Source organism: Lissotriton vulgaris, chromosome 9, assembly GCF_964263255.1.
Source record: "Lissotriton vulgaris chromosome 9, aLisVul1.2, whole genome shotgun sequence".
Classification (NCBI taxonomy): domain Eukaryota; kingdom Metazoa; phylum Chordata; class Amphibia; order Caudata; family Salamandridae; genus Lissotriton; species Lissotriton vulgaris.
Genome location: NC_141697.1, coordinates 774,300,211 through 774,324,853, shown reverse-complemented (window position 1 = coordinate 774,324,853; position 24,643 = coordinate 774,300,211). Strand labels below are relative to the sequence as shown.

At 43.2% G+C, this 24,643-nt stretch overlaps 1 protein-coding gene across 1 annotated transcript in view; it reads right to left on the bottom strand.

Moving 5' to 3' along the window:
• LOC147692232 (neurexin-2-like) overlaps window positions 1-24,643 on the bottom strand; it is a 1,848,214-nt gene that overhangs the window by 1,043,708 nt on the left and 779,863 nt on the right. The window contains exon 5 of the mRNA XM_086939513.1: window positions 9,318-9,347. Coding sequence (XP_086795639.1) covers window positions 9,318-9,347 — 30 coding nt within the window. The remainder of the gene's footprint in view (window positions 1-9,317; window positions 9,348-24,643) is intronic.

Genomic DNA, 24,643 nt, shown 5'->3' with positions numbered 1-24,643 from the left:
GGCAGAAGGCCCTAAAGAACTCTTATTGCTCGAAAGAACTGTGGCAACTTGAACTAAGTAACTTGGAACCGCTACTTGAAAGTCTGATAACTGTATTCATAAGCCTGCTTGAATTCTATATAAAGATATATATATTTTTACAGAATACAGTCTGGTCTCATTGTGTGGTGGGTTGGTTGTGACGGTGTAATATTGCAAGTGTTTAACCCTATGTGCCCCAAAGATTAGCCTACGACTGCTTAAGCCACACTACCTAGAGGGTAAGCAGAGGTTGTCTGGAAGGTAACCCTCAGCCCTGACGAGGAAGAGAGAGTCCCTGCTTGTCGCTAGTGTTGCACTGCATCAACTAGAGCCTCCCCCTTCCTACAGTTGGCCATTCTTCTGGAGCAGTGGGTGTCTCTGAAATGGCTTCTCTGTCCATTGAATATCTGATGCTTTCTTTGATCCTGGTGTATTTCTGAAGCCTTCTTTGATGCCAATGAAGGATCTGGTGCCTTTGGCCACACCAGTAAGATGCAGAATGCCCCTAAGCAGACCAAATCCGAATTGATTCCCAGGGGAGCATGGGTGGCAGATTTTACTTAGCCTCGCTCCGCTAAATTCGGTGCCCAGCTATTCTGTTCAACCTGTCCGCCACCTCATCTCTGTAGGTTCCTTTATCTTCTGTAATTGTTCATATTTCTCATCTAGTCTCTTTCACTTCTCAACTCCCTCCTTTCTCGTTTCATTTTCCCCAACTGTAATTCCCCTTAATCGTACTGCCTTTTCTTTTTTTCTTTTTGCATGCTCTCTCTTGTTTTCGTCTTCTGCCTCGGTTCACTTGAATTAAATAATGGTTTAGTCGCATGTTTCACAACTTTGCAAGAGTAGGAAAAGTGTCACATATTAACCCGCAAATGAATGGTAGAGTCACGAAATGATGCATTCATATCCTCTCGCCTTTTCGGGCTGTTCAAGTACCGCGTCTTCCTGAAGAAAATGGGCGTATGTTATCGCCTGACGCTGTGAAATGCAAGGATATATTTAGCAGTTCCAGTTCCTTAACATTTGGGGCAGGGTGTGAGCAGCTTGCCTGTTTTGGCCACTTTAATTTCTACCTTCTCGTCTATCTTCACTTCATCTCCACCCATGCTTTGATTTCTATTTTAGCTCTTAGTTTGTCTGTTTCCTAACTCATCTTTTGTCTCTTGATATATATACTCCCTCTCTCTCTCCTATTAGATCCTGCGTCTCGTCTGCTCCTGGATAGAGGCTGCTTCTTCAGCGGCCGCGATCTTCCTCTGGCGCATTCTTCCTTTACGAGTCTTTCCTTGATTTACGGAGGCCGTAAAGCCCATAAAGCGTCATATGATAGCGAAGGACTCCGGTGTCTCTACCCTCGCCCAGGCCCTATCTCGCAGCTTCCACAAAGGCAGCGAGATTAAAACCTTGAATAACGCTTAGAAAACATATTTACTATTCAATCTGTCAAATCAAGGAGAAAAATGGTAATTTGATTATGGAAAATGCAATCTGTGATTTAGAAGGCGGTCTGCAGCTTTGTTATGGATGTACTGGCAGAGGAGGTCTGAGAAGAGGGGACAGGGACGAAGCAGTGGCTGGGTGGCAGGGATTTGGGGTGGCAGGGTAATAGAATGAGAATATGTGCCAACATAAGGAAACCCTAATAGGGAGGTTTACAGGAAAAAATCTGGGCAATTTAAACCATCAAAATGTAACGTTTTGCTTGCATTGGATGGCATTAAGTTACGTGAGAAAAAGCTAAAATACAGTATTTTTAACATGAAAACCCCTGAGTCATCTGCGCGAACCAGGAATGCTGGTATGTCTTGTAAACTAAGATCACAGAATGGATACATTTGAGCAAAAGAGTTGTGGCCATAATAGGGTGAACGAGAAACAAACATGCATATGAATAGGTGGGAAGCATAGTTAGGCGCAGAGGGCAGTGATGGTGTTCATCATGCAGATGCAAAGAGGGGGTGGAAGATGGGGTGGCACAAATGGAGACAGGAAGGGAGGGACAAAAATACGGGAAGGGGGTAATAATGGAATATCAGGAAGTGAAAGGCCAGCAAAATGGAACTTAGAGACAGCTGTAATAATGAGTGAGGCTAGGATGATCTACTGGACAGGGGTATGGCTAGCATTGGACTGGGCCAGAGAACAAATTACTTTGTTTCCGGAATAACTTATTTTTGGGTCAGGTTACAAGTCAAACTTGGAAAAAGGTTGAACTAGAGTGTTGATAACATTGGACCAAGAAAGAAAGCATTGGACTAGTTCCAGAAATTACGCTGGAATAGAACAGGCATAAGGCTGGATTGGTGTAAGACTAACAATGCAACAGTGCAAGGATATCATTAGAATGGAACACAGATAACCTTGGAACGGTGCAGGAGTAACCCTGGAATGGTGCAGGCAGGACTGGACTGGCCGTTGTGGGCACCGGGCAATCCCCCGGTGCGCCGCAAGGATGAGGGCCGGTTTTGGGCCCCTGGGTGCCGTTTTTGGTACAGGGCCATTTTTGCATCATAGCTGCAAAATCGGTCCTGTAACAAAATCGGCCGAAAACCGGCCCCAGTAAAGAGCTCTGTCGCACCCCCGACCTCCCCCCGGGGGTCGGCCGAGCTCTTTGCCAGGGCCGGTTTTGGTTCCCAGTCCGGCCCTGGGTGCAGGGATAACCCCAGGCACGGACTGGCCGTTGCGGGCACCTGTCAATCCCCCGGTTCGCCGCAAGGGTGGGGGCCGGTTTTGGGCCCAGGGGGCCGTTTTTGCAGCATAGCTGCAAAAGCTGCCCTGTAACAAAATCGGCCTAAATCCGGCCCGACAAAGAGCTCGGTCGCTCCCCCAGGGGGGCGGCCGAGCACTTTGCCAGGGCCAGTTTTGGTTCTCAGTCCGGCCCTGGATAACCCTGGAATAGTGCAGGGAGAAAGTAAAGCTGCAGTAAAGGAAGAAGGACAGACAGGACATGGGGCTCCTCACAGGGTGTGTTGGGGGCATAAGAGCCAAGGCTTTACGAGCAACATAAACTGACAGGGTATGGCTGATGGCAGTAAGTGCTCAGTAGATGGTGCAAGGTAAAGTCTTTGTTGATTTCTGTCTGTTCTGTACAGATTCAGGTCAACATTTTAGAACATAATAACACATCCCAGAATCCTGCAACTGGATGAAAGACCTCCAAGTGTCGATTTGTACCAGTCATCATAGCTCTAGTAGGGAACTTTCAGTGGATAGGGAATCGAAGGTCATTTCTCTGTTGAATATGCCACTGTGTCTCATTTCCTACTCATGCTCTGTCAACCGAAGTTTAGTTGTAGCTAGGCCTGTGAGGCCAATGTCAGATGAGGAACACAAGATCAGTACAACTGCAAGAAAACACCATTGCCGAGACCTGTTCTAGAAAAGCAACATAACATGAGGGACGGAAGAGACTGTAGAGTGGAGAGAGACCAGTTTCGAGAAGGATTTTAAAGATCATGTCACTCCTGAATCCCACGACAGACCATATCCAGCATGGTAAGACTTAACGAGGCGATTCCCAAAACTAGGAAACTCACGTCACCCACCAGGGATATGGGACATCATCCAACCCCAGGCAAAGTTCCTTGCTTCACACTATGTCTCAGAGAGCAGGTAACATGCCTTCAAGGAGCCCCACAAGCAACATTAACAAAGAAATGCAGCGTCTAACATCCCAAGGGCCCACACGATATAGAAATATCAACTGTTCCCTCTCTTCAGGGATGCGCAGTTCCTTCTTGCCTACCAACTAGGCTCACTCTTTTTGAGTACTCGTAAGATTGCTATCGTTGTTGTGCCAGGGTAAACATACAACCAGTGGTAGTTCACGACCATAGCAAACTCGACTGCTGTGGCCTATAACTAGCCACCCTACAATCCCACTACACGGCTAACTACTTATTAATCCCAGATACCTCACTGTCTCTTATGTCAATAGGGTGCGACCACAAACTTCTGCCATTCCCTCACATTTATGTATTACTTCTGCAGGTAATGACATTTCAGGCCCAGGGAACATTGGGAATTAGTAACGGTGCAGCAAAGGTGTTTGAGTTCGGACTGCCTCTCACACTGGAGCCATTGCTCTGGCAGTAGAATGAGGCGTGACCAATGCTGTGCAGTTGTTTTGTCGCACAAGGCGCTGGAGAGAAATGGACACAGACTCGGGCACCTTACCTATATCTTCCTTATTGGCAGCACCCTTCTCTGTACATTTGTTCCTTTACTTCTGGGGCGATTGTTTCTAGGCATGCTGTCCCTGCACTTTCCCACACTGGGTGCTGCTCCTCCATACACTCCCTGTCCACTCCTGTGGGCAGGAAGTTGTTTTTAATGTTCTGGCTGCGGACCCGGCAGGATTCCGAACTGTAGCATCACGGTGTCCTTGGGAAATGACAACTTGAGCATGTCTGTCCTCAGGGGATGAAGAGAGAAGCAAGGAGCACAAACCCTTGCTTGACATTTTCCGTTGTCAAGCTACGCTAAGCAAAGCGATGCCGTTAGAATGCTGAATAGGCCCAGCTCTGTGCATTGGTGCACAAACTCCTATACATTGTAATGTAAATGTCTCCATTGACCATGCAGCTTAAGCTGTGTCAGATACAAATCTTCAAAAAATAAATGAAGGATCAACGTAAACGACATACACGAAATCTGAGATCCCGTCATCAGACTATGGCCAAGACTAAACGGATCAAAAAGGTTAGAGTCGGAGTACGGTCTTTTTCCAATCTGGCGGCCGTCCATTGGAAGGAGTTACCCTTAGATCTTTGCCTAACGGACGAACATCTGTCCTTCAGGAAGAAATTGAAAACATGGCTGTTCCCTAAAACATAACAAAAACAGGCACTACCTTTCTGACTGAAATCTCAGGCCCTAAACTGTCAGGATAATCTTCATTGCCATACCGGATTAACACTGTCCTAGCGCTGTGATGTCCCTTGTGATGAATGTTGCACTTAATAAATACTAATACAAATAAAACACACAATTTTAATGTATTGGGTACCAAAGTATCATTGCCGAAATCTCACTAAGGTTACGACTGGGACTGTTTGTATTTCATCAGTGCATGAAAAATGCTCCAAAGTTAACCAAAAGGCAGCATGTCGGCACTATATAATACACCTGCATGAATACCCAAATAAAGAAACACTTTTAAAGCTGCAGGAGTTGGGAACAATGCACTTCATTCACAAAGTCTCTCCATCAGAGCTTCAGACGTAGGCTCAGACTCAAATACTGTTTTATGACATGAAAACACCTCTCAGAGGAGTATTTGCTGCTACTGTTTTGAGCAAACTCCTCAGGTGAGGGGCAAGAGGAAGGGAATGGTGCTGTGAAGTACCGAGCCCCATAAAAGATGTAAAACAGTAGATGAAAGGCTCGCTGCTAGTTTTTCAGATAAGAAGTGCACCGAGAAGTAAAGCAATTTACAAATACCTACCTACAGGGTTGGATTGGGATGCAAAATAGGTCGAGGCATCCTAAAAAATAGAGGCCCGCGTTCGTGGATTGCACCTTTTTACAAAACATTGCTTCAGTGTTAATAGAAAAAGAAGAGGAGAGGTTTCTAAAATTTTAAAAATGAAATGTTGCCAGGACTCTTGGTGCATTAGTTCACAATGACGGACCACACCTGAATTTAAATGAAGCCACTTCTGCTCAGCCCCCCTGCCCAATCGGCAAACATTAATTGGCCGGCCCAGGGAGTGACCTGGAATGAAGCTTCCACTCTGTTGGTGAAATGGAGGCAATAGAGGCCCCCACTGAGCCGCTGGCAGATTCGAATGGTGCAGACAGAGCCTAAATTGACCACCATGCTGCCCAGAAATACAGAAATGCAGCCCACAGCTGCAACTCCGATACTAGCCTCTCGCCAGTTGCCCTAGTGCCCCTTACCAATCCGACCCTGCCCGCATACGTCCTGCCATGCAATGCTGGTGCATGCCAAAGCAATAGAATCAGGGTAGGTAAGTGCCAGAAAGGGAACCAAAATCCAACAATTCAAAATTGTTCAAGCCAGCCCCACATTCCTTCCTGTGTGTGAGTATTTTTTTTAAATATATTAGCTAAACAATTTTAGAGCTTACATGACTAAAAGCAGCTCCCCACCCAGCAGCCTAGAGGCAAGTACCTGAGTGCCCAGGTGGCCAGAGCAGCTCTGGTGGCAGGTACCCGCCCCCTCTTCTCCTACAACAGCCGTACTTCACTGCTGAAAAACGCCTTGTCCTTCATTAGCAACCATCACTGCCTGACTAGGCAGGAAGTGGTTTCATAGGCCAGGTGGACAAGACCTGGCAAATAGGGGAACAAAACATATTCCCACTCTATGTGCAGTGGGGAAAAAGTCCACCCATATACTGTGTGTCTTTCCACAGATAGGGGCTTCCAAGCTGTGTTCTAACACACACTTTTGGAGGGTTCTTTTAGAATGAAGTGGGGGCCCTGATTCTCTTAAATCACACGGATAATTATAGGCATTATGGCTTGTTTGATAAAAAAGCTTGGGTTCGAATTGGTGTCATATTCAGATGACACACAGATAATCATTACAATCTCAAGTAATAAGCAGGACACAGCATTAAATTGTAAGGGTTGCATGAGAAGTGTCAGTGAATGGATGGCCAAAAACTGCCTCAAATTAAATTCAAATAAAACGGAGGTGGTACTTTTTGGTAAAGACACAACATTTTGGTCTGCGGATTGGTGGCCTTCAGAACTGGGAGCGGCTCCCTCTCCAGCGACCAAAGTCAAAAATCTCAGAGTTATAATGGACTACACTCTCTCCTTCTCCCTGCACATAAAGAGGCTTACTTCTTCTATTTTTTTCATCCTGAACATTTTAAGGAAAGTGCGCCCTTTTATTCCAGGAAATTTACAAAAAACAGTAATGTCAGCCTTAGTCCTATCAAAACTTGACTATTGTAATGGGCTTTCGGTAGGAGTAAACAAATCTGTGTTGGTTAAGTTTCAGGTACTTCAGAACTCTGCAGCCAGACTGCTGTTTGGATTAACCAAATTCACATCAGCAAAACATGCTCTCAAAACTTTACACTGGTTACCCATGGAAAAGCACATAATGTTCAAGGCCTTGTGTATTGCCTTTAAGTCTTTAAAAGGCTCTGGACCTTGTTATGTGAGGAAGCGTTTTAAATGGTATACCCCCTGTCGAATCTTGCGTTCCACCTCATTGAAGCTAATGGAGGAACCCACGTTTCATCTTCAGAGATGGGGCGGAAAAAGCTTTTTTAGCATTTTCACTAGATGGGGGAACAAGTTACCATTTGATCTGAGAAATGCCCCTGATTTGCTATCTTTTAGGAGAGGCCTAAAGACCTGGCTCTTTACTCTGTAACCTGGAGATGGTCCGAGCCGATGACAGTCAATGTTCACCAGATGTAGATTCCTCAAGCGCCTTGACGCCTTTGGGTATATCTTGCGCTATATAAATACTTAAATGAATAAATAAATAAATTAGACTCAATGGGGGCCCGAAAAGATGGAGGACACATTGCGCAGCAGGGGCCTGGGTTATGCCCCTGTCTCTGAGGACCTTTTCCCGGGCCCCTAAGAGGTCGCCAAGGACGTTCCCACAGTAGATATGTATTTTTTTGAGTTTTATATAGCGCTTACTTGACCGAAGGTATTAGAGCGTTTTCCATGAGCACCAAGTGTTACAGATGAACAGATTTATTTTGTTAGGCAAAGAGAGATGATGTGATTTTCCCGGAATCACAGGATGTTTAGCGTCCCTGCCGAGACCCAAACCCATTTCCCTAGATTCGAGGTCGACAGCTCCAGCCGTTAAGCCACATCCTCTAGGGTCTCGATAAGTTAGAGTGTAGCTCCCAATGAAGCATGCCATCCAAAGGAAGATCAGCAAAAAAAGACTCTATAATACGAATAAGATATATAACTTGATTCTGGGTGGAGAGGGGGCAGGGCCTAATATGGTGAGAATGCCCCAGTGCAAGTCCCATGCCTCCCAAAGGCTGGCAAAGATGTGCTGGGGTTCCAGCTGGGTAATGGGGGCTTCCCACAGGCGGATTCCAGTCACCACTGGGCCCTCTGGCAATGGCTTGCATGTTTTCACCCAGCCACTTGGCCCCCTTCTGTTAAGTGGAATCTTTCATAAAGATGTCTCAATTGTTTTATTTCCTTGAACCCTTGCTCTATGTCAAAACCAAAAGTGGAAGGGATTCTAAGGAGAAAGACGGCTGGGAGATGCCTCGTTACCTACTTAAGTCACAGGTAAGGCTTCTGGAGTCAAAAAAGTCTGATGCTTGTAGGAAGATTGAAGAAGAGGGCAGATGACTGTAGGGTGTTTAGAGGCAGGTTGGGATCAGTCTTGTTTGCCAGGACGGTGGCTGCCACCAATTAAAGTCTACCATAGCGTGTGGTGGGTCCCAGTCCAGCTGGAGCATTTGGTATAATCCTGCTAGTTTTTGTCCTGATGGAGCTCGACTACATCTGGCACATGAGAAAGACATTTGAAGCAAATCCTACTTGAAAAGGGTCTCTCCAAAGCCAGGGACGTTCTGAAGTCTCTACATATTTAATAGGGTGTATAGGGCCTGCCTTTGTGACCAACTCCACTGATGGATCCATTGTCATTCTGTTTTTCTATTGAAAATGTACAGCACTGTACTGTCTGAACATATCTAATATATCAATGTATTGCTCTTCTGGCCCTGACATATCCATTTACCCAGAGGGACTGCTCTGCTGTCTTCACTAGTACATTGTTTATAACCTGTAACCTGAGGGATATCTCTGATGTTTATGAGCCCCCATGACCTGTTTATCCTGAGGCAAAGCTCTGCTGTCTTCGGCCTATACGTTTTGGTAACTGACCCAGAGGGATAGCTCCACTGATTGAGGCAATAGCCTTAGAGAACTATGTAACCTGAGAGATAGTACTGCTGTCTGAGATCTTAGTGATTAAGAAGTAACCTGAGGCACAATTCTGCTCACACAATACCCCAAGGTTACTGGTTTCCAATATCCGTCATTCCTGTCCCCACCACAAATCCCAGAAGCAACCAGAGCTCTTTCTTTCTTTGTCAGGACATGCATTCAACTTTTTCATTCTCAGAACAAAGCAACAAAAAAAAGAAAGCAAAAAGCACGAAGCAGGTATACTCAGCACATATCAAGGGAATGTTTGAAACCAGTGAATGCGAGACAGAAGGAAGGCGTGAGGCGGGAAACCAAAGGAAGGTGGGTGGGATCAGCAGGTGCAAAGGAGAAGGGAACAGGAAAATCAAAGCTTAAAAGAAAGAAACCCGTACCTTGGCTGTTTAACGTCAGATGAGCAGGACCTTGAGGGGGGAAGAAAACAAAAAAAAGAAAGAAAAGAAACACGTGTCATAAAAACGCACGGAGAAAAAAGGACCAGTTGCCACAATTTAAAGCTCTTAACTTGTGACAGACATCCCACCAGACAGAGAGAATTTGGAGGGATGTCGGAAACGGAAAAAAATTAAAAGAAAGTTTGGTTTCATTAGAAAAAAAAACATTCGCCGACCCCTCAAACCCCTGAGCGGGTTACAGAAGGCAGGCAAAATGCTTTTTTTTCTTCAAATAAATGGAAAACAAACATACAATGCCCACAACTCAGAGATAATTCACTCCCTGGTAAATAACAATCCCCAGTGGTCCATGTAAGGGAATCAAACTTGCATTAATTGTGCAATACCCGCTGCTCGCAGTGAGAATCAACATCACAGTAAATAGAGAGACATCATAGTTGGAAGTGAAGAAATCAACCATTCTTTACATGTACAATGCCAATGGCACATAGTGAAGCACTCTATTAAATACACACTTTCCAAAGATTGTGGCGAGAGAATCGCCTGTTTCATGTTAAATATACAATCCCCGCAGGCCGGAGTGAGTCAACGTGATGTAAATTGCATAGTCCCCACAGCTGTAGCCAAGAGATTCTACTGTTTCATGGTATTTATACACTCCGCATAGCTGAGGGCGAAAACCCCTCCACTGAATGTCAATTACAGAATTCTGTGTGGATATAGAATGACGTGACGGGTCAGAAAGAGTTGTGAGGAGGCCTCATTTTCCTTTGGCGCATGCCTTGCCTCTGGCTTACAACATTTTCTGTGGTCGCTATGCAGTTACAAAATGGAGTGTGGAATTGCCTCCATTTTAGATAGATTCTCACTAAAAAGCTTGTACCCTTTTGCATCACGTGGCCCAAGTTTTGTGAGGTTTTTAAACTAGACAACAGATAATGTGAGGTGCCTGGGTGGGGTATTTATATACCACTTCAGCACACATGTGTTGTGGTGAAACATAGTGGGTGCTGTGGTTCAACAGAGTATTGTGAATACGAGGCAAGATTGTAGCAAAATATGAGAAAAATTCCAAATAACAATAAACAGATCTCCAAAAAGATTAATACAACAAAATAAATAAAAATGAATACGGTGGGTGGGTTTGTCCACATTTAACCCAAGCTTGAGAACTGAACACATTTTTCTTTCCATTTTTGGCATGCAGCCCAAAAATGTGACAACCACTCAATAGGTATTTCGTGGGCTAAGAATTACAGCCCAAATTCATAAAGAAAACTTTCCCTGTAACTGTATGGCCTAAAATGGCCAATATAAGTCTGAGATAATAAAAGGTGATTATGTTTAATAAAAACGCCAATGCAAATCAGTGTGAAAAGCATCCAATGCAAAGCTTTTGAAATACATAAATGCAAAATCTGTCATGAAAAACCTCTGAAGATGGGTGAAAACATCCAATACAAGCATATGCAAAAACGTAGATCCATGGGAGGAAGAATAATCAAAGATGGAACATGTATCAATACAAGCTATGAGAAACATAACTAAAACACTAAAATGGGAAAAAGACGGAAATTAGGGAATCGGGAAAAAACTAATATCAAAAGTATGAGAAAACATCTTATGTAGTTCTATCCAAAACATGTCAGTTTAAGTCTAGCAGGAAAAATAGTCCATGCATGTCATAGACAAAACATTGCAAATCTTTAATGGGGAAACGTCCATGCAAGTCTAGGCTACAGCACAAAAGCAGGGCTGCAGAAAAATAACGAGTTTAAAACAAGGGAATAAGCAAAAGTGAAAAATAAACTACAGCGCCAAGGATGTGGGAGATGAGAGGAGTTCAACACCAATTTAAATCTGAAGGGACAACAATGCATACACTTAAAATGTAAGCACAACAAAATTATAGAATCTACGGGACAACTGGTGCACCCAAGCAAATCAATGGGAAGAATACCAAAGTATAACTAAAAGAAAGAATATGAGGTATGTCTTTGGTAGTGAACGAGCATGTAGACTGATGGCAAAACAGTTCATTTGGGTATTTCGGTAGAATTAGTGCTAATATATGAAAAAAAATTCAATATGAATCCGTAAGAAAACAAACAATGTTAGGAAATGGTAAAAAAAATTCAAAGTTAAGGGATGTAAAGGAAAAAAAACGTGTAAGAAGCGAAGAGAAAATAGCCCGAGGACGACAACAGCAAATCAGCCAAAGTCAATCTGTGGGTCAGTTACCGGTATGGGTCAAGCATATGATGAAAACAGCAATACAAGTGGATGGGAAAAAAATACAGCGGCAGTGTGTAGGGACAGTGTGCTCCTCGCCCTTGACTGGACATTGCTTCCTCTTTCTGCATTCCCTTCGGGGTGATTTACAGTTCACCACAAAGTATTTTTCTTTCAAGTTAAAAATAAACTTTCCAAGAATTTCCCTTTAAAACACAGGCATGCACGTTTATGTTTATGTATTGAAACAGATTGTATTCCGTTTTATTAGGACCACACTGCCTATTATGTAGAATATTATCCTGTCGCGCCTTGATTTAGGAATGCGTTTTATCACCATTGCTGCGTGGCTGTTAGAAGAAAACACAAATGGGAAACAGCAATCCTGGACAATCCACCGAAAGAAATGACACATTTTGACACCTTCTCATTTGCTAACACAACAAAGCCTCTTACTACGCACCTGGGACGTGGTGATGAAATCCAGTGACACACACCTGGGGTTGCGTTATTGTATGCATACGCAAGCTAAGACTGCAAGCGGGCTTTATAGCGTCTATTCTTTTTGTAATTTTTTGTGGATACATGTAAAAACCAATCCATAATATCACGTTTATGTAACAGCAATGCATTTTGCATTAGTCCCTGTCCACTCCCACGCAAACATAATGAACAGCCATGTCACGTGACTCAGTCATAACTGCATCATTTTAGTGTTTAAAAAAACGAGTGTAAATTGCTTGGAGGTTTCTCAATGGAGTCACACCTTGTCTCACAGGTCTAATCCTGTAAAACCTGTCAGCTGATGTAATGCTCGGCTGTCTACATTTATGAGAATGTGAGAACTGGATGGTTTGAAAAACATATCAGTGGCTACACCCCGGGGCCTGTGAGACCTGTGTGGAATCCTTGGTCTCGAAAACATTTATCTCAGGAGCCATAGCAGGAGAGATAACTTTGCTTTCTTTAATAACTGCTATAACCTGATAAGCCTGCCGTCTAACTGTTTGACCCTGTAAGAGCTGCCAACAGTGAGAGACAAAGATGTTCCCTAAATTCTCAAGTGTATGCTCTCTTTTTGAAGTGGGACATAGCTCTAAGGTACAAAGTCCATAGGATCACATAAAAAGAGGGATAGCTACTCAGTATGAAGAACGTGTGCACTGTTGTGTGACATTGGAAAGATCTCTTATGTGTAATACCTGATTTGTACGTTACCTGTAGCTTCACCTTCAAGATCCTGGATCATTTCAGTTTAGTGTTAAGACTGACCTAGAAGGCGGCAGCATTGCCATCACCCTGGCAGGAGCATCCACCTAAACGCTATATGGCCTGAAGTGAAAGACCTAAATGGCTGCTAGAAAAATACATCTACCAGTGGAAGAACAGAAGAAGCATCGCCACTGAGAACCTACTGATCCTTTGTCACTTGGTAGATACGCTTGTAATCAGAGCTCGTTTAGCTTTGATGAATGTTAATAAGGGTAGATAGTAGTTAGCATCATCAATAACATATATATTGCAGCCTTTTCGGAGTACAAAGGTAAATTTCTTCAAGCATTTGTGTTGTTATGTCAGTTGTCACCTAAAGCTACTCCGCACATTAAAAGATGGAGTTGAGAATCTGGCATTGTGCAGTAGACTTACTCACTGACACCAAGGTGTAGTCAGCACGGAAAAGACTGTGGAAATATACACAATGCAAATTCCACCTTAACACGTAACATACCCGCATTACTGTTATTCAGCAGGTAGTATCCAAACTTATATTGATGAACTTGTACCAGGTACACTTTCAGGTGCAATTTTTCTGTTCAGAGTCCCCTGATATTTTGAAAAGACTGAAGCAACTGATCCAATTAAAAAAACATCAACGTTGCAGCAATTTTTTTTTGCCAAGAATTCTATTTATAGTTAAGAAATGGCAGAAGAATAGAGTAGTTTGCTTTTGTGGTTCGTAAAAAAACTAGCAAATGCAATGTCGATGTCAAATAAATTCTCATTTTAAAGATGGGCACATTTTTTACGGACCAATGCCGTCATCCTCAACTCGGCAGATTGCCAAACAAATCAGCGAGATAGGGCGAGCGTGTAAAGGTGGCTAATAGGAAAAGGCTTTTATCAGGGAAAACTGCACACACCCTATCAGTCGATATCTATGACAACTTCTGCATCGTTAGATGTGCGGCTTTGTATGTCTTGGATTGTATGTGGCTGCGATTTTGTTATGTCTCAAAGTCCTACAGATGCCCTCTGGCTCTAACTGCAAAATACATCAACATTAATTTCTCCTGTCGAAAGAGATATTTAACACCTGAAGCGCGAATGCATTTTAAACACCCAGATCATGACCTCAGAAACAACAGCTTTCCTTAGCCTTTAAAAGAAAAAAGCAGAAACAGCTATTTACGAATACATTTAGGATGAGAAATGTAATGTAACCAAATAAAGTATGAGGGAAGTCGAATTAGATCAGACCGGGAAGTGTTGGAATAGTGCTGAATTCTTGACCCATTTATCTGGCTAGTACTGCTGCTCAGAGCAGAATTTATCCGATATGTTTGCCAAGAAGATCTGGCTGGTTTTCAAAAACACAACGTTGCGTTCCTCTACATCCACTTTGCATAATGTTCTTTCTCGTTCTTTCTCTGTGCCCTGATGTTCCTTCAAAGTCCCTGATTGGGACTAGAGGTTACAGGCATTTATATTCCACTTCTTTGAATGAGTCTTTACTCGTTCTCACATTTTTTCAGCATAGCTCTTGCTTTGGGATTTATCATATATTTTGCATTCTTTTTCTCACTAAGTGTTTCTTTTTGTAATTGCTGGAGAGTGGAGACCCCAGGGCCTGATACAAAAAAAACTCGAAATTAAGCCTTCTACCTCATCTCCACAGTTTCATGTTATCTCTACCCCAATACAAAATTAAGGATAGGTTAAAAGTCTAAAACTGAACAAGACTGGGACATTTTTTGTTCTGCTATTGAAATCTCCTTAAATTCATACACTATGCACATTTCACAATATTGTATGATAATTTGCAGGTATAAAATGTTGTAATTGTTTTGCATTTGGGAGGCTGGGTCAAGCAGAATGTATCTAAAAAAAGACACTGGGGCTTTTTTAGAGTTTGGTGAATGAGATACTCTGTCACAAATGACACAGATGTCTTGTCGACCATATTACAGGTGCATTACAGCCTGTGCCACTTGTTTTATGGCAGATGGGAAATCTGTCAAATTTTGAAAGAGTATCCCATCTCCCAACCTATAAATAAGGCCTATAATTTCCGCCAACCACACTTCTGCCTGTCACTCATGTGGTTTTGGAACGCAAAACAAGCCTTTGTGTTCAATTTTTAGCCACAACACCAGCCAGAGAACATTTGCTAAATTTTGTGACTTTTTGCAACATTTCTCATATTAATTAGAGATTTTACAAACCCCGAATCCAGATTTCTACTACTCTCATTCAAAAGAAGAACCTTAATTTCCCCGAAATGCATTAAATATTTTTACAAGTTTCTATGATCCCAGAATGTGAGACAATTTGATAATGAAAGAACGTATACCTTATTTTTCCAAATATATGAACATATAGGGGCCGATTAAGATGCTGGTCAGAAAGCCTCTGACCGCAGGTAGCAGGCTTTCCAACCGACATCCTTGGTTTAAATACAACTGACTTATTACAAAGAAGACGGTCAGAGTTTAAACTGGCCGGTCATTCCGGCTGGCTTCCGAAGGGCTGAAGGAGCCCATTGTCCAGTTGGAGGCTGCTCATAATCCCTTTAGGATGGCATTTACGCCTTCGGGATTATGATGTCGGTTTCAGACTGGTTTTCCATGTCGGGCTTACTGATATGGATTGCTTGTTGGAAAGCGACTTAGGGGGCCCCTAGCAGGGGCCCCATCCTTCAGTGGCCTTCGGTTGGGGGGCACTTATGGTGCCTCCCTGTAAATCTCTGAACGGTGTGGCACGCACCGTGAGGTTCCAGCCACGTTGTACAGTGACTCACAGAAAGTCCCATTTCTCTATGGGAGCATGTGCTACAGCCAGTTTCAGACTGCAGCACAAGCTCCCATACAGAAATCGAAGTTTGCAACCGCACTGTGTGTGGTCGCATCTTAAAAGAGGTTGCGGAACCATCGGATCTATGATCGGTCGGTTCTCACACAAGACCGTGTTGGGCAGATGCAAGCTCGCCCAACATCGTAGTGTCCTCAGTGTGTTTTTTGATACATCAATACATCTGAAAATCACCTTGCTCTAGTGTGGTATCTATCAAGCTTAAGTATCCTCATTTTAAACAATCTGAAATATTATCATTTTAAGGTGAAGTCCTCTTTGATAAACAAACTTCCGGGCATGACATAAAATATCACTTTTGATTGCCTCATTCCTGGTTTCAGATCCACAAAGAGATGATGTCATCAAAGGGGATATTTTCTTTCAACAAATCTTGCTAAAAGTGAACAAATATGTTTGTGCAATTCCGCAATGGAAAAGCAAGGTGAATCTGCGCTACACACTAACCCATTTCTAACACAATTAAAAATAAATGATTGCTTTTGTGACAAAATTGGGTGGGAGCAAAATGACATTATGTACATGTGAATGCTTCAAAGCAGAGAACAAATGATGCCTCAGCATTCAACAAACTTTGAGGCAGCAATCTAAAATTCAGGCAGCTTTTGTTGTAACAGCATCAGTTTCAGGGAAACCTCTGAGGAACTGTTTCCATTTCCCCCTTACCTAAGACACAGCCTCGATGTAATCCTGTCCATTCTAGTAGATTTAGTGGCTGAGTTCTCCACTTTTTTAAGTAGAAATGCATACTGGCAGTGACAACGTCCATCTAAAAGCAGTACTTCATGTCACTGCTATTTTCAACTTCCAAAGAGCATTCAGTCACATCTCACTAACCATGTATGACCTGAAGTGGCTTCTACCCACTTAACATTTGCATACTCCTCAAAGACCACTGCATGACTTAGATGGAAAGGACAGCCAACAAATAACACATTAATAGCTGATCATCATAGGCGGCACTGACTTGAGGCACATGCAGACTTTAAACACCATTCATGAAATAAGAAGGCCCACAATCCGGCAGTCTCATCCTTGCTGTTGGCAGGAGCTCAACATGTGTCCTTCTCAGGCGTTTCACGCCTTACCTGGACTTGATCTACTTGTTCCACTTCCGGTACAACCAAGTCAAAACACACAACAACTAACTGGGCTCATAAACTCTCTGCCTTACTTCCACATACCTACCGCAACACCCATACTAACTCAGAGTTTAGGGCTGAGTTTTCCTACCTAACAGAATTTGAGCTGGTGATCTCCTTTTAAAGTTTCCAGCTAGTGTTTTCGAAACTAGACACCTTTCCAAAGTAGTTCATCCAAATCAGGCAGATTTTGAATGCCTTCCTCTTTTTCGATGAATCTAATATATTTATTTATGGGGATTGCATATCTGCTGCACACAGCACAATTTCAAAGTCTTTCTTGGCCATGCATATAACCTTGCGTGAGTGGATGCATCTTGGTGGAACATACCATGACTTGATAGGGGTAAATGTTATCAGAATGCAATATTGAGTTGTCAAAAGTAACCCTGAGACTAAATAGGGGTGGTTTGAGGTGCTGTCCATGAATAGTAATCACTTGTTTTGAGGACGGGAATGGGTACCCAGAAGTGGGGGACAATCTTTACATTCTGGATCGCACACAGTTGGATCCTAGCCAGTTTGAGGGGTCTTGGATTTCTTGGTCATTGTGGGTGGTGATCCTGCTTCCCGGTTGAAGACTTGCTTGAAACATCTGGTCGTCAGGAGTTTTTATAATTGGTGTACATTTGGCTGCCCTTTCAGATATAGACACAGTATGTTCAGCTGTCTGCCATTCTGCTTTATTCCTACTAAATGTCACATACTGTGCAGACAGAATATGCTTAGTTATCTTTTGAGGAAGTTTTCTCTTTTTCGAAAGAATCTGAAGTATTATTATCCATCTCAGGCCTATTCTGGAGTTGTGTCATTCATTTCAGACTGAATTTAAGGTGATGTCCATTTCAGGCAGAATTGAATTGATGCCATCCATTATGGACATATTTGAATATATAAGGCTCAGTCGAATCACATCTGCACTGGTATCATCAGCTTCAGATAGATGTGAGGTAGTTTAATGTGTAATCCCCTGCAAACAGAATTTTGAAGTTTTTTATGCCTATTTCAAATTTTAGACAGATTATATTCCTCTGTTCATGGTGCTTAGGACCGCTCTAAACACGTTGCTAGAAGGACTTGTTAGCAAAGTTGTTAGGGCTCATATCTTGGTGAAATATGCAATGCATTGTGAGAGATGAATGAAATTAGGCAGCAGAATACAATGTATCAAAGAGGAGTATTGGATTAAATATGAGTGGCCTGTGACTCTGATCATGACCCAGGGATCACTCGTTGAAAGGATATTAATGAGTAGTTAGTAACGTGAGTCAAGACTGTCCATTTCAGGTAATAGGTGCTTACAACCAAAACAGACTTAAGGTCCAACTTCAACAACAACACGTTGATGGATGAAGTGCTTGAATCAACAGCAGCCCCTAACAATCGCTTGGTGTTTCATTCCAGTCCATTTTTGTCACCCACCATGCCACTCTAGACAAAGGCCCGCCATATACAAATCAGCATCGAACCTGCTCCACATGGGAATAGTACATCTCAAACTGCCAGGCAAGGCCCACTCCAGAAGGGGCCACTAAGAAACCCAGGCTGGTTTTGCTCTATTTGGGGCTTATCAATAGTGTGTAGCTCGAGTCCCATAGCAGAATTAGCATAGGACCCACATCTGGGAATTCATGGCACACTTGAGGCATCAACTGCAGCTACAACAAAGTGATGGATGTAATGCATGAATCAAACTCTGCCACAGGCAACCCCTTGGGCTGGGGTGACATGGTGTGCAAAATTACCATAGATTAGGATGTGTCCCATATAAATTCCAGTGGGTGAGATTAATTGAAGCATTCCATCCTCCCCAGGCTGGGACTCTGGACCCTCTCCTTCGGTTGATCAACATAATGTATTTGTTTATCCTGATGCTATAGATATTCCACTCTCTGCCCCTCTCCTGCGATGCTGTGCTTCCTTTCCTTGGAAGTGGAGTATATTGTAATGTATTCCTGTACATGACCATTGGAGATGCCCACTGTCACCATCATATGCTTTTGTAATATTGATTAACCGTCTAAAATGTCAATAAAGGTATAGGTAAAAAAAAAGTACAATCTGGAATATATATATGTAAATACGCTGGTAATACTATTGTGTGACTTTAAACTTCACTTGAATCCAAATCAAGAGGATTTTGCACAGAGAGATATGTTGGCGAAATACAACATTCCGCATAACGAATTTTCAAAATGCATCAAAGCAAGTCTAGGTCGACAATATTGATAGGCTTTTACTGTTCTGCGGTGCCCGATACCTCGGGCACCGCAGAAGGACGTAGGTTCCAAGGAGAATCTAGACCGGCATTACCGGTCTCTATCTCTGCCAGGTGACCCAAGAAGGCTTCAACAGTAAAAGCCTATCAATACCAGAGGGAATCCCCCTCTAACACATATACGCACTTTAGGGCGTGCGACACATTGTTATCATTTAACACAATCACTATAATTTAGTTTCATAGTTTAATTTGCACTTCTTCACATATCCATTGGTCCTGAGGAAAGCCAGTTTTAACAAAAGGCCTGGCTGAAACATGTCGGCCACACAGGATGCAGGAGTTCACTAATTAACTCCACCACATCCGTTTGCCTTTTAACCGCTAACAGGGGCCCAGAAATTAAAGTTAATTGATCCCTCGGGTACTGGGACTTCCTGTATGGCATTTTTAACTTTCACTTCCTTCACTTTTTTCACTGCACACTCAGTAAGAATACCAGCTCCGCAGTAACATCTGGCGTCGCAGCACACCCGGGACACATTCGGTGTCACTGTGGTGGGCCCGATGATGAAGCATGCCACCGACTAGGTCGGTGGGTGAGGGCTTCATGAAAAACCCAAGAGGTTCCTTTTCTTCGGAAAACGTACAAATTCTGAGTCTTTTCACCTTCTAAAAACATACATGGTACTGGTCCTTCTTGATAGAACACTTAAATAAATAATTGGCAGTGAACTAAAATGGGCAAGGCAAGTAACGAAGCGTCTAGAACATATTGGGAGGACCTTAAATTTAAGAAATGTAATACAGAGGTACTCCACCTTCCATCCAAAAAGGATCCAAACAATAGAGTATTTATGGAATCAAGAGTTAGGGATCTCGGGCGCTGTTCTTTCAAGAAATCAACAGTGTATTTGAGAGCCTCTTGGCAGGAATAAATATTTTGCAAATCTACAGAACAGAGCAATGAGTGCAGTTTGACTAAGGGTTAGAAACCTGTTACATATCCGAGGTGAAATATTGAAGGATTTGTTAGATGAGGATGGAAACTGCACTAGCTGCCAAAGGACGAGATGCTTTAATGTACATTTATTATGTGATTGTTTCAATTCTCCTAGCGTTAAGGTGTCGTTTATGAAAACCTGATTTAAATAACTATGGGATTAAGACTCAATGTGATGCAATGAGATTTTTTATATGATATGCAATTTTTAGACATGACTTGTGTTGTGGGTGGATTTTTTACTATTTTATCTTTCTGGGAAGCAACTAATGTATTTTAGATCTAAATGTTTTTCAATCAGAGCTTAAAACTGTATAGAAACAATGTGTAAATGTTTTAAAGACCACGGTCTAGATACACAGATATTTTACTACTACTTGGGTGTGCTCTGGTTCAGGGGAGACCTGGCATGGCAGTCCGGCTGGACTGTTCCTAATGGAGCAGGGTCAAGACTGAGTTGCATATGGGTGGGTACAAACTGGGCTTCCATGGTGTGCAAAATAATGATGATTGAGATGTGCCCCTGAGTAATTACCAGTGGGTGAGATTAATGGAATGATTCCATCCATCACTTTTTTTGTTTGTTGCATACGTCAGAGGTCCAGTGTTGCTTGGGCACTGTGTCTCTGAAATCCCTGTTTTCGGTGGATTTTTAAAAAATAGTTCATAGTTTGGGAGCATCCTAAATAATTGTTCTTAAAGGGGTCTCTTGAGTGACACATCGAGAATCTTGTCCTGGCATTCCTTGGAATCTGCCCCCATGTTTTGCCATTTGCCTTTCTGCTGGAATGAGCAGAGGGAAGTGTTAGGTATCTATCGATGCTGACCTAGGCAGAAAGCGAGCCTAACATAAACCCAGGCGAATGGATCCTTTAACAAAAAAACAGGTTCGTATCTTCAGCCCTGTGCACTATTCTCATTTTATGTGAGCTTTCTCTCTGCAATCAGATTCCGCCTCCCTCTCCTCCTATGAACATTTACAGCACAGGCCTTTCCGTCTGCTCCCGGCACATCAGAAAATAATTAGCACTCGTTATCATCTATCCATGCTTAGCTCTCATCTTTGCTTCAGGCCCCACTCCAGAAATGCTTTATTAAGATTTCTTCAGAGTCAAGGACACTATAAGCCCCAAAGTGACAGGTGTCCTACCCGAAGAACACACAACATGGACCTCGGTAGGGGTGATATTCCCTCATACTGAGACCAGTCATCACAAATGTAACCTAAACCAGTACTCCACCAACCTCCCAACCCCAAAGCACCCTTTATCACGGGTGTGCACCCACCATAAAAAAACAATTAGTCAATATGGGGACCCGCATTTCATCTTTCCCGAATCGCATTTCCACTGAGGTGAGAGTCTTCCTCCCGCCAAAGGTCTTGGCTTCCCACCGAAATATTTTGATTCATTCCTGAAGCGCTTACCTCTCTCGCTTCTGACTCCCCTGTCCCCCTATATCCTATTTGTTTTCTCCCCTCGAATGTTCTACCTGCGCTGCCACTTATCTCTAACATTTTTTCCTGGTTGATTGAAACCGCAGGAAAACACACCAACCCCCCAGGCCCCTCACTGTCAGTGACTGTCCTTTTCCGGCTGACAGAAATGCCGTCTGCAGCTCCTGCGTCTCGTTCCCCTGGTACTCCTGCCCTCAATCAGCTGCGATGAAGCCACCAAACTCCCGGCATTAAGCAACAAAGGTGGCATCGTCAGCGCCGTTATCTCCCCGCACATGAGTTGGTCTTGGGGGGGAGAAGGGGTGGAACAGGGAATTAATATTCCGACTCTGATCGCTGCTGGTTGTCGGCTGCTCTTGGGCTTCTGTGGCCGCCCCTTGCTATTAATCACAGCGCCAGCCCCATCCTCAGACGGAGACCATCTCGAGCCCTTGTAGGGAATCTGACAGCCACGCATCCTCCAGTAGGCGCCCGCGTTCTGCCTTGTCACTGCAGTTGGTACTTCCTGATTGGTGACACTTCCTCATTTGTGCTCAGTGTCTCATCTCACATCACTTCTCAGCATCTAGGAGTCTGTGACTCTCTGGCTCACGTGCTGCCCATCACCTGCCAAGGGAAGTGATGTCTAAGAGGAACACTGCCAGCGTCTTTTAAGTCACCCTTGTCCTAGCAAAAGAGATAGTTCTGAGGGGCCCACAGAATATTCTTGTCTGTTTTGGGTCTCCTACTTCTGGGACACAAAAATGGAGCTCACCAAGGTGCATCTGCTTCTAACACCCCCCCCCCCCCCCACAAGGCCAGGACACATTCACCACACAGGACAATGGCACGAAATTCCTCTTATCCCATGATATCATGAGCCATATCGACCACACACCAGACACAGATGGATGTTTCAGCCATGATGCAGCTGCCACAGACCAAAGAATAGCTCACCACCACAGCTCCGTTTATGAACAAATTCACGCACTATACATACAGTGTAACCAGAAAGTCCAGACCAAATCTGGGGTGAGGGAACCAGAGGCACGGGGTGCTGGGAGTTGGCAGCCTCCAACATAAACTATGCACCACAATGTAGCCGCTCCCAGTGGGGTGTCGCTAGTGCTAGTGCAGTTTTAGTCTGTGAGTGCAAGCATCTCACAAAAAAGTCCTTCAATGGGAGCGGCTTCATTGTTGTACATACCATACATGCAGTGCCTTCAATGTGCCCAAAACTAAGCATGCAGGAATTAGAAACATACTCAAATGAGCTGCCCAACCTGCCCACCATGCAAACTCATCTTTTTTCCAAAACACCAGCTCTGCCTTAGCAAGCTGCCCACTCAACACAATCAGCACCTAGTTTCAGAGCAAACCAGTGATATATATGGTGCCTAATTGTCAGGCCTAGCCCGGAGACTACAGAACGTTTGGCCGGTGGTTAAGAGCAGGTTGTCTTCAGATCCACTTTCCAGTTCACTATGTGTGTCCCAACCATGCTAAGCTGATCACACAATTACATGAAACCCACCCCAACCGCTTCCGTAAAGTGAACGCCTAACTGAAGCACAGTCAGTGCTTAATTTGATTCAGTGTTTTTTATGAGCACCAGTTAAGGGCATATTCATTTATGATAGGTATTAAGTGATTTTCCCAAAATCACAGGATGTTGAGCTGACGTGGAGACTCAAATCTGGTTCCCCAACTTGGAAATTAGCAGCTCTGGCCGTTATACCACATTATTTCCATACTTTCATGGTTAATAGTTGTTCTGTTTTAGTCAGCGCTAACAGGAAAAATGGGCTGGTGCAAGCTGCCCCTGACGAGAACCTCAGCACTTATGTTTTTACAAATTAACCACTGAATAAAACCTACAACACATTGGTGTGTCATCATGAGGTGTGTACCCAAAGACCTCCTGTCTAGCTTGAAGCATGTAAACATCTTCAGTGATACACTGTCTAGAGGAATATTTGAACTAAAATAAAAATATGCATATATTCTGCCACAGACACTGGAAAGTAACGGGTCACCCGTTCCAATTACTGAAAGCAAAAACATTTATGAGAACAGGTAAATTAAGCAATTAAGAAACGCTGCTGGACAAAATAAACACATAGTTTAAACATAATGCAAAGAAATGTGCTCAATAGTTTCTCTGAGAAGTTATGTTTCCGGTGTAGTCGTCCCAGAATCACTATTCCTGACTCCAATATTGACATTTATGTGACCTACTGATATATTTATGATTTTCTTTCCTCAATGATTGTGTGCTATTAAGTCTGTGCCATGGTACATTCCTTGTTTTGAATACAATAAGTTGCAGCAGAGCAGAATTATTTTAGCTCTGCACTAAAACTGGTGGTCATAAAACATTTTTGCCAGAAGATAAGTTTCAAACAGAAATGCCTATGGCAATTGGCTATGTCAATAGGTCTGTCTGAAGGAATGCTGTATGGTAATGTGATTTTTATGAAAAAACCGGGGTTGACCCCGTGTCCCTCAGAACCTGGGTAGTTAATGATTAAATATAAATTGGTTCTGTCGGGTGACAACACAAATAATTTGCAAATGCTATTACATGCAACAAAAAAACCTCCCTCTGACAAGGACTCACAACATGTTCTTACAACAAATGGAAAGAAAGCCGGTATAAGACTTCTTGTATCTTTATATTTCTTAAAATTCATTCAAAACAATTCATAAATGACTGTCAGTATATTGATAAAAGTGCAAAAGGTGACAATAGTGAATAGTGATCACGTGACAGAAGCAATATGTACAATAATAATGAGTTTCAAAACAATCTATACACATATATACAAGTTTGAATTTCATAAAGGCCATCAGCTAGTGTGATTTTTCAGAATCCTATTTGTTTCTGTCAGTTTGTTGGGATTCTGGAATTCTAAGGCCTATAGGGAAATGTTGACGCTTCGACCCTTAGGGCGCCAATGTTTGAGGTTGCGGCAGGTCTTTCTCAAGACAGGTATACAGGGCATGACAGTCCTGGATTCCAAGTCCGTGTAAGTCACCTGGACCGGGTTGGCGTAAAGTCCTTAAATCGATAAAATTGGAAAAGGATTTCACTGGTATTCACGGCTGCTCTTCCATCGGCTGCAAACAGTCAGCTGTACAACTGTCTTGAGAAAGACCCGCCGCGACCTCAAACATTGGCGCCCT